General features: G+C 35.5%; 2 protein-coding genes and 5 non-coding genes across 8 annotated transcripts; 3 read left to right on the top strand and 4 right to left on the bottom strand.

Annotated features, from left to right (window-relative positions):
- The first annotated feature begins 951 nt into the window (after positions 1-951).
- On the top strand, positions 952-1038 carry LOC111446818. Its single transcript, XR_002711157.1, has one exon. It is a non-coding gene; the product is annotated as a small nucleolar RNA R16 (small nucleolar RNA).
- Positions 1039-1196: 158 nt separating this feature from the next.
- On the top strand, positions 1197-1282 carry LOC111446819. Its single transcript, XR_002711158.1, has one exon. It is a non-coding gene; the product is annotated as a small nucleolar RNA R16 (small nucleolar RNA).
- An 84-nt stretch (positions 1283-1366) lies between these two features.
- LOC111446817 lies at positions 1367-1449 on the top strand. Its single transcript, XR_002711156.1, has one exon. It is a non-coding gene; the product is annotated as a small nucleolar RNA R16 (small nucleolar RNA).
- Positions 1450-2838: 1389 nt separating this feature from the next.
- On the bottom strand, positions 2839-2909 carry TRNAG-CCC. The gene has a single exon. It is a non-coding gene; the product is annotated as a tRNA-Gly (tRNA).
- A 68-nt stretch (positions 2910-2977) lies between these two features.
- TRNAE-UUC lies at positions 2978-3049 on the bottom strand. The gene has a single exon. It is a non-coding gene; the product is annotated as a tRNA-Glu (tRNA).
- A 156-nt stretch (positions 3050-3205) lies between these two features.
- LOC111446112 (protein LIKE COV 3-like) lies at positions 3206-5443 on the bottom strand. 2 transcript variants are annotated; one of them, XM_023084774.1, is made up of 6 exons: positions 5182-5443; positions 4867-4919; positions 4515-4624; positions 4254-4421; positions 3958-4182; positions 3206-3580 (listed from the first exon to the last, which is right to left on the bottom strand). In XM_023084774.1, exons 1-6 carry the CDS (start codon positions 5308-5310, stop codon positions 3465-3467), a joined length of 801 nt encoding a protein of 266 aa, XP_022940542.1. In that variant the 5' UTR covers positions 5311-5443; the 3' UTR covers positions 3206-3464. The 2 variants fall into 2 exon arrangements, with proteins under 2 accessions (XP_022940542.1, XP_022940543.1); XM_023084775.1 differs by having other exon boundaries at positions 3558-3649.
- A 318-nt stretch (positions 5444-5761) lies between these two features.
- Positions 5762-8909, bottom strand: LOC111446110 (glucan endo-1,3-beta-glucosidase 7-like). The gene is made up of 5 exons (XM_023084772.1): positions 8642-8909; positions 7636-8297; positions 7051-7374; positions 6007-6328; positions 5762-5919 (listed from the first exon to the last, which is right to left on the bottom strand). The coding sequence occupies exons 1-5, from the start codon at positions 8709-8711 to the stop codon at positions 5882-5884; spliced, it is 1416 nt and encodes a 471-aa protein (XP_022940540.1). The 5' UTR covers positions 8712-8909; the 3' UTR covers positions 5762-5881.
- Positions 8910-9591: the final 682 nt, after the last annotated feature.

Raw genomic sequence — 9591 nt, 5'->3', positions numbered from 1 at the left:
AAAAAAAAAAAAAAAAAAAAAAAAATAATAATAATAAACAAACAAACAAAATTAATAGATATTGTTTTCTGTGAATTCATGGACAAGTCTCGAATCATTTTGGAATGGTATATATATCACATATTCTGGAATTGAGTGTTGGCCCACTTCAAAGTCTTCACATTTAGATAATAATAAAAAAAAAATAATGATAAAAAAAAAATTGTTTATTATTATTTTAGTATAATAAATGTGAGGGTAAATTTAAGAAAATAATAATTATTAGAACATTTTAATTGTTGGTTGGGTAAAAAGAAAAAGGGGAATAAAAAAGAATTATTCTAAAAACAACGGAAATAATAGGAAAAAGAGGCTGCCTTGTCCTGCAAAGCCCAAACCCTAATGTTTCTAAATGCTATAAATACATGCGTCCAGACTCAAACTTCATATCCACCGCCGACCCAGTGTTGGTTTTTCATGTCTCTTTCTTGCATTCACGTACCTACCTCTTACCTTCAATCCTTCGAGTTCGGAATTTTGAACCCTAATTTCGTGTTCTTCGTTGATATCTGATAAAAATTCTGATCTACAACGCGGCCAGTTCTTTCTTCTCGTTTCTTGTTTTGATTTCTTCTAATTTTGTTACATTTCCTACGGATTTCTTCTCAATTTTTCTGGTTCCACTGTGGATTCAGATCGAGCGATTGTTCTCTGTTCCACGAATGGTTTTTGTTTACTTGATGTTCTGCGTTTTTTTATTCGAACGATACAGATGCATCTTATTTACCCTCTTCTTGATATCGTAATGAAAAGATCAAGGGGATAAAATAGGTGCAAATATCGAAAGGTTGGCTTACCAGCCCATTTCATATTGATCTTTGTCTTGGAGTCAAATGGACCTACCGAAATTCTAAATACCTTGTTTATCGTTTGTGTCTTTTATTTTGATTTCGTGAACTATTTCTTCGTTCGAATGGCATATGATGAACACATCATTTTCGTTTATTGATATACTGATGTTCCGTGCTGACTCAACTCCGCTTATTATCTGATGCCATTAATGCTTTTCTTTCGTTTATATTTCATAAGATTTATTTATTTGATCAAGTTTTTTGCGATTTTACAACCAATGAAATTGTTTGAGGAAGGCAAATGATGCATACATTGTTTGAGGCATCATAAATTTGTTTTGATTTCGTCAACTATTTCTTCGTTTGAATGGCATGTGATGAACACATCATTTTCGCTTATTGATATACTGATGTTCCGTGCTGACTCAACTCGCTTATTATCTGATGCCATTAATGCTTTTCTTTCGTTTATTTTTCTTAAGACTTATTTATTTGATCAAGTTTTTGGGATTTTACAACCAATGAAATTGTTTGAAGCAGGCAAATGATGCATACAAATTCTTATCCTACACACTGAAGTTAATGTGGACTGCATCTCCGCTTATTATCTGATGCCTTGCCATGAGAATATAAAATGCGATCGTTTCCCGATTATCCAAAGTTACGTTTTCTAAATTGAATTAGCGAGTGGCCTAGTAATTATATTATTTGTTCGTTCTTTTTAAGTAGTCTTTGTTAAATTAGTCAATTGTTCAACCATCATTCTTATCCGTCTATGAATTGCAATGACCAATGAGGAGAAAAAGCAGACGGGCGGTCTGAACTGATGCCGTGTTGATTGTCTGCACTCCCCTCTTGTGGGTTCCTGATGGTTAAGCATTCAATAAATTTTATTTTTGTAGCTTTTCTCTATGGATTTGTTGATAATGTGAATGGTCAAGTGAGTTTAATTTGTTTTGGCTATGATGATGTTTTGCCTCTATTTATGTCTGGACATATGAGAATTGTCTATGATTAATTTGTGCATTCGTCTGAGCTGGGTTGTAATTGATTTTTCGAACTATGTCCTTCCTTCGTCACTTCGGTTTTTAGCATTCCTTCGATTTTATCAATTTGCTGTTCGTATTTTAATAATTTGCATATGTTAGTTGGTGCATTATATTTCAGTAGTTATCCAGCTCGAATATTTGGTGATTCAATATCCTACCCAGGCTTTGTGGCGTTCTGAGTTTAATTGATAGCGAGACCGTTACATTTCTACTGGCGCAAAGTCGACATTGACGTAGGCTGATTCTGGTGGTTCTTAAATTTACCCTTAATGGATGTACGTTGTGAATTAAGTTAATTATATACGTTGTTAATTCCCCAATTAAATATCCCTTGTATTGATGTGTTTGGTATATATTTCAAATTTTTTATATTTTTTTACAGTTCGTATATTAATAATTTGCATATAATAATGATTAAATGGTTCAAAATATGTAACTGCGCTAATTTAGTTGTAACAAAATAAAGCGAAAGATTGAATATGAAGTTATTGTTCATTAATTTATCTTTTTTAGCCCAAGTATTTAGCGATTAGTTATTATCTAATAATTTATTGATTATATGAACCGGTCTTCAATTTGTTTGTGGATGTACTTGTGATAAAATTTGTTATTACTTCTCAATTATTAAAATTTGTTATTTACAAACCGTAAAGACAGGCTAGCATGATGCACCTTTATGAAGTCCAAACCTTCTAAACAAGTTTAGAAACCGCAAAATCGTGGGAGTCATCTTATCCGAAGAGAAGATAAACTTTAAAGGATAGCATTTGCCTTTATGAAGTTGAAACAATTTTAAAAAAAAAACTTTGAAAAAGGAAAATCGTGCATTGTGAATTGAGAGGCCTCCAATTTCGTCTTATCCCAAAAAAGGAACTATTTTTCAGTCCAATTTTGATCTCTTGTTAATATGAAAAATCCATCCGTGTATTTGATTCTTCAAATAAAGTAAAAAAAAGAATTGCGCATCCGGGGAATCGAACCCCGGTCAGTACCGTGGGAGGGTACTATGATACCACTACACTAGATGCGCTGGATATTTCTTGTCGTACCTATTATTTTAGTATAATTATTTTGTTTTTCCACCAAAAAAACAAAAATTTCCGTTGCCGGGAATCGAACCCGGGTCTCCTGGGTGAAAGCCAGATATCCTAACCGCTGGACGACAACGGAAGTTACGTTTAAGAACAATATACATTTTATTCAATCATAAAATCATAAGCGCGCCCATAGCAATTGAAATAAATTTAAATGCCTTTTTGTATTTTCGCGTGGATGTGAAACTGATTGAGATGTTTCTAATATTATTTAATAATTTATTTACGAAGATACGAGAAGTGTGGTTTCAAGTTGTATGAATAAAAAAGTTGGACGGTTTCCTAAACAGAGTTGCAGAAAGAATGAAATAAAAAAACATTTGTTCCTGTTTGTTTCTAAAGAATTTGAGCTACTTAAAATTTGCAGCACCAAATCTTGCTCCATTACAGCTGCAGCAGCTGGCTGCTCCAGATGGGAGGAGCACACTGGACAGCCCATTCAGCATTCTGAATTCACAAACTGTAGAAACTTCCATTTTCCACTCTCACCATCATACCATACAGCTTTTGGTTTTGCACAGTTTTTGAACTCCACCTGTTGGAAGTGCTCTTGCATCCACTGTGGTCAGTATTTGAGGTACTGACAGCCCTCCAGATATCACAATTTCTGCACCCAAACAAAGGAACATCCAACCCCATGTTCATACTAACCACATTGCAACAGATTCTCAACATTCTACTACACTTCAGTTTAGATAATTAACATAAGGTCTACTAATATCAACTGATCATAATCATTAAGATATAGACTCGTACTTGTCGCCAAATACATGAACTAATTATTTGTGAGATCCTATATTGGTCGGAGAGGATAACAAAACATTTTTTTATAAGGGTGTGAAAACCTCTCCTTGTCAGAATTGTTTTAATAACATTGAGGGGAAGTTCTAAAGGAAATGTCTAAAGATGACAATATTAGGTAATTTAGATGGACTATGCTCGTATGAGACGGTTAATTTCATGTTTGAGTGGGAGAGATCATACCAATTCCTTCTCGGACAGACAGATTTGGCCTCAGGATGTCCTTGGAACTCATAAGAACTACGTCTCCAAGATAGAGATGATTGGTGGGCACATAAACACAATAGAGTTCTTCCTCTTCCATTCTGCTCTGAAGAATAACGGAGGAAGTGATGAATCCAAAAGCATATTCTCCTGAACGAGGGTGCCTGATGATTGCTACTTCCTTGAAGGCATTTGAAGTTTGATCTGAGGAAGATTATCAAATAGTCAAATACGATTATCAAATTAAATTAGTAAAGATTTCAATGCTTTTTTACCTGGTGATATTGCAATACTAATTTGCTTCGAGGCCGTGTATATATAGCTTACAAATGGCATTTTCTTAATAAACCATTCACCAAGAGTAAGAACAGAAGCTCCCAACCAAGATGACATGAAAATACCAACGAGGAAGATGAATGTGATGGAGGTAATAAACCCAAGCCCTGCAGAAATTTCTACCCAAAATCAACTGCGGAAAATTCCTTTTAAAAGTTGTTTTTCTGCTGTTTTGGGGGAAGATTACCTCTTCAACTTACCAAAAATATTGATCCCCAAATGATGATATATGGGAGAGAAGAAACCATCAACAAAACGAATGAATCCCCACGTGATATAAAATGTAATAGCGATTGGTAGAAGAATTACACTGCAAACAAAGCCCTAAATGCTAAGAATCAACACATACTCTATTAACACAATTAACTCTTGTTCTTGAAGTATACCAGAGAAAACTGTCACCAAACAAACTCCGTATGTTAGAGTCTATCAGTTATCTCGTAATTACACAACAAAAATGGAATAAATCCATAAACACCACCAGAAATGCTCGGGATAAAGAAAAGATGCATTTATTCTACAAAAATTTGAAAGAACACTAGAAGATTTTACCATCCTGTCATGAACTTCTTTGACGCCCAGCTACGAATGACTTTAGCAAATGCCTAGAATATCCATGAACCGAAACTTTAGTGTTCAACGGTTGATGAATGAAACCAGTATAGAGTACAAAAAAGCGTCGTGTTCATCGATAATCCACTCGACTCGGTGAATCTAGCACTCTCATACATAGTTAACTCGATTTCAACCATTACAGAGTAAGAAACCGCTGACGAAAATCGGAAGAACAATCTCGGATACAAATATAATCAAATTTAGGGGCGAAAAAGATCAACGTTAAGCAAGAAAAATGAAGCGAAAACGGACCTCACGGCCGGAGTGATGATGAGATAAAGCGGCGGTGGGTACGGAGGAAGATTTGGAGGCTCCATTTTCAGAAACTGTAGCCACTGGGATCAATAGCTCTAGATCTCTTTCCCTCTCTCTTGTACCCATTTTTTCCTTCTCTTTATCTTTCTCTCTCTACTTCGATTCCGGAATCACATTTTTGGGTGTTTTTTGCACTCACCTTCTTCTCTCCCCCGACGTTAACGAACTATTCGGAACTTCCAACCGTTTTTCATTTCAATTTATAGATCATGTTGGACGAGATGAAGTTCCGGCAAATTGAAGTTCCGACAAATTTAAGGAATAATCATTGATTATAAATCAATAAATAATAAATACTCATGGAAGTCCAAACCAAATCAAAATTATTAGAATTTATATTTAAAAGTGGACAATATCTTATCATTGTTTTGAGTTCTAAAAGATTGGACCCGAATTTTATTAATAAAAATAATTCCTTTAATTTTTGAAATTAAAGATTTATTTTTTTTAAATACCTAAAAAATAATTTATTTTAACGAAATAATATACAAGTCAGTTCCATGACACATAATTACAATTTACAACGGAAAATATACATAATTATTTGAAAAATTCAAAACCATAAGAAAATATACATATTTAATGAGCTGGAAATTGGAATATGGATATTCATAATAATCCCGTTATTCTCGTTGCATCACGTGCTCCCACCAGGATAATTGCAGCCATTGTAGCCTGCAACAAAATCAATAAAATAAAAATTAAAAAAAATAAAAAATAAAAAATTTGAAAATGAAGATTCATAATGGCTTTGATTCTCACTTGGATTGTTGGAGGAAAGAGTGGCAGACTGGGAGAAGTCACAGGTCCATGGATATCGACCGGCGGTCTGGTAGAAGAGGTTCATGGCGTAGGTGGCGTGTGCGACGATGGTGTTTGGCTCGAAACAGGCGCCGCCGGTTTGAATGGCGCTGCAATCGATCCCTCTGCCGCAGGCGTAGTCCAAGTTGGCTTGAAGCTGGGCGTTTGATACGCCGCCCTTAGGCACGCACCATAAGCCTCCTCCTGCCTTTGGTGCTTTTGCTGATGGATTTGCTGGGGACGATGGCGTCGTCACAGGTGTTTTAGGAGCAGCTGGAGTGTTCTACACTTCGTTTCACAATAATTAGAAAAGTTCTCTTAATATTCTTAAAAAAAGAAAGGAAATTTATTAGTCAACTTAACAGTTTAGTTAAGATCTTAGTCAACCATGTGCTCGTTCTTTTATGTCTAATATGCTATATACCAATGTCGAGAATATACTTAACCTGTTCAACAATGTTCTACTTAACAACTCACCCATCAGTTTATCTTTCAGGCCGAGAATATACTTAACGTGTTCAACGTCCTACATAGCAATTCACCCATCAACTAATCCTTCAAAATTTAGGCCAAGAATATTCTTAATTTGTTTGACAAAACTCTACTTACGGATATTTAGCAACTCACTGTTAAAAATTACGACTCTTATAATGGTATGCTCTTTTAAGCATAAGCTCTCGTAATATTTATGCCTCGTATGAATGGAGTTAGTATTTCTCACCTCTAAACCCATAATCTTCCACTACATTAACTAACTTGGGACTCACTCTCAATAATTCTCTCTACTCACCCATCACCTAATCCTTGAATCGATTAATTATATTGACAACTCGTATTACCATCAAAGCCTAGCAATTGATTTAGGCATATATTCTTGAAAAAAGATGTCGAGATTTGAATTTCCGCCCCACCCGATGTGTTTTTATAAACTAACAAAGAAAACCCTTTTAAATGTAAAGCAAAAACTAAACACTACAGAGGATTAATTGGGGGTTTCTCTGTTACCTGGCCATGTTTCAAAAGACCAATGTCGTAAGTCATGGTAAGATCAGGCTTGAACAGGCCGAAAGCTCTCTCAGAACCAGGCCCAGGCTTCAAATCTTCGTCGTACAGCGCAAACAGATATGTATCCACTGATTTTCCCGGCATCAATGGCGTCCCAACCATGGATCGTAGGTGCGCGATGAGATTACCGTTGAATGCCTTCGCATTCTCGACACTCGGACCAACCTCGTTGCCGTCGCCTTTGTACGGCCAGCCAGTCTCCGCAACCACAATCTCTACGTTCTTGAATCCCATGGAGTTCAACGCAGATCTTATGGCATCCACCTGATATAAACTTAAAATAAATATTAATTTCATGAAATTAACCAATGTCCTATAAATGTTATTATTTATTTGATCTTAAATATATCATTAAAATCATTTTCACTCACTATTTATTTTCATTGTAATGTCAATTTATTTGAAAAAAATATTTTTTCCAATGTGTACGGGCGTAATTAAATCCTACTGGAAAATCGATATATAAATAGCTGAAAATCCCAAGAACAAACAAATCAGAACAGGCTCGAAGATCGATGAACTCACCTGAGCGTCGAACATGTTCATGTATTTGATATTGGTGTTCGTGTCGAGGCGGCCGGCGTTGGGCTGGAAAAGACAGAAGGCCAAAGTCTCCGGCCGCGGATCGCTCCGGTAGGCGAAGTATGGGTATGGGTTAATAGTGAATGGGGATCCAGTGGCATTGTTGAACTCCAATAGCTCCTTCAACACGCTCATATAGTTCGGGTGGAAGAGCGCCGACGACGGCGGCTCTGACTGGCGGAGCACCGCCATGGAATGCACAGTGGAAACCTTAATATCACCCAGAGACATCGAATTGAGAGCGTTATGAAGGTTCTGAATTGCCGGCACGAGCTGATTCATTAGATTTTGATCATTGGAGGTTATCACCTCGTTCCCGACCGTGATGAGGATGATTTTGCTCGCTGGAGAGAAGGGGGCTACATTGGCGTTAACCCAATTTTTGGCGAAATTCGGGTCGGATGCTAGGGCTGGAATGTCACCGTTCGCAGCGCCGATTACAATTCCGATCCCTGTGTTTGCTAGGGCTTTGATGATTGCCGGATCCGCACCATATAGTCGAACTTTCTCGATTGAAGTGGATTGAAGCAGCTTCGCCGTCGCTGATGGCGGAGGAAGGTTATCGGCGACTTCACCGTAATTGATTCCGATGAACGATTGCGAATCTGAACAACAAAGCATTTCAAATCAAAAATTCCGCTGGCGCAATGATAATTTCAAGGTAATCAAAAAATTCTTTCAATTCCTTTTTCGAAGATTTACCATCCTCTTTCTTTGTTTCAATTTCTTTCCCCTGTTCTAGAATCTCATCACAATCACAATCAATGTTCCTAAAGATTGACGCAACGAAAAAATTCACGAAGAAACCAATTCAAATTCTAAATAAACATTTCCAGAAAACCAGATTTGTAGATTACATGCACACAAAATGGTAGATCAAACCAAGCGGCCGAAGTTGATAAAAGATTCACAGATAACAAAAAATGAAAAATTAAGAACAGAAACTTACCGGCGATGTTAAAAATCAGCAGAAAGTAAACGAAGAAGAAAACAGTGGAACGAAGAAGAGCGGTAGCCATGGCTGTTGAATTGAAAGCTTGTAATATGTTTGAGGCGGGACGCAGAGGAATGAGAAGTTAAATAAGTGAAAGGGAAGAGGACAGGGGTAATATTGTAAAATGGATAGTCAGTGGGCCCACTACCTTTCTGAAAAACGGGCTGCCCGACGAGGGCAGTAAATAATGAATTGCACCGTTAAGAGAAGTGGAAGTGGAATGGAAGCTGGCGGGAGTCGTGGAGGGCTTTGCTCGACTAACGTCGATGTTATATAATAATCAATGAAAAATTAAAAAAATAAAATAAAATAAAATTATTGTCCATGTTTTTGTGAATGACCGAAATGCCCTTTTTTTCTTGACCGTTGCCCAACTTGCATTTGCAATTGAATTTGTGGGCCGAAAATTAAATAAACACTTTTTTACAATTAAGATTTTTTTTTTTTTTTTTTACTTTTTACTTTTTACTTTTCAATTTAATGTATAAGTAGGAGTTTCTACTTTTCACCTATAAATAAACTTATTTATATTATAAAAATAAAATGAAAAGTTAATCTACTTTGTTTAGTTTTTAAGTAATTTTTTTTTATCAATAGTAACAAAATGTCAACCTTAGAAAGTTTATTGCGAAATAGATTTGGAATCGAAGATTCATTCACAATCATAACTTATACAAGCTACCAATTAATATTAAAAAAAATGTAAACTAATTAAATATTAAGAATAAAATAAAATATATTACAAGTCAAATCAGAGAAAAAAAATATTAAGATATATTTCATAATTCTCCGAATATTACATCTCAACCTTTATATATCTAGCAATAAAATAAATTAAATCATGAAATATCTAAAAAAAAAAACAAAAAAAAAAAAAAAAAAAAAAAAAAAAAAAAAAAAAAAAA

The sequence above is a fragment of the Cucurbita moschata genome, unplaced genomic scaffold, assembly GCF_002738365.1.
Source record: "Cucurbita moschata cultivar Rifu unplaced genomic scaffold, Cmos_1.0 Cmo_Scf00008, whole genome shotgun sequence".
Classification (NCBI taxonomy): domain Eukaryota; kingdom Viridiplantae; phylum Streptophyta; class Magnoliopsida; order Cucurbitales; family Cucurbitaceae; genus Cucurbita; species Cucurbita moschata.
The sequence above is the reverse complement of the archived record's forward strand: the minus strand, read 5'-3'. Positions and strand labels throughout refer to the sequence as shown.

Excerpts from the sequence above, each read along its gene's own strand:
- LOC111446110 (XM_023084772.1), bottom strand. The coding sequence starts at position 8,711 with ATGGCTACCGCTCTTCTTCGTTCCACTGTTTTCTTCTTCGTTTACTTT. Across the intron at positions 8,298-8,641 it reads GCTGATTTTTAACATCGCCG|ATTCGCAATCGTTCATCGGA; the intron begins GTAAGTTTCTGT and ends TTTGTTGTTCAG. Across the intron at positions 5,920-6,006 it reads TCTTTCCTCCAACAATCCAA|GCTACAATGGCTGCAATTAT; the intron begins GTGAGAATCAAA and ends ATTTTGTTGCAG.
- LOC111446112 (XM_023084774.1), bottom strand. The coding sequence starts at position 5,310 with ATGGGTACAAGAGAGAGGGAAAGAGATCTAGAGCTATTGATCCCAGTG. Across the intron at positions 4,422-4,514 it reads TTTGGGGATCAATATTTTTG|GGCTTGGGTTTATTACCTCC; the intron begins GTAAGTTGAAGA and ends AAATTTCTGCAG. Across the intron at positions 4,183-4,253 it reads TAGTATTGCAATATCACCAG|ATCAAACTTCAAATGCCTTC; the intron begins GTAAAAAAGCAT and ends AATCTTCCTCAG.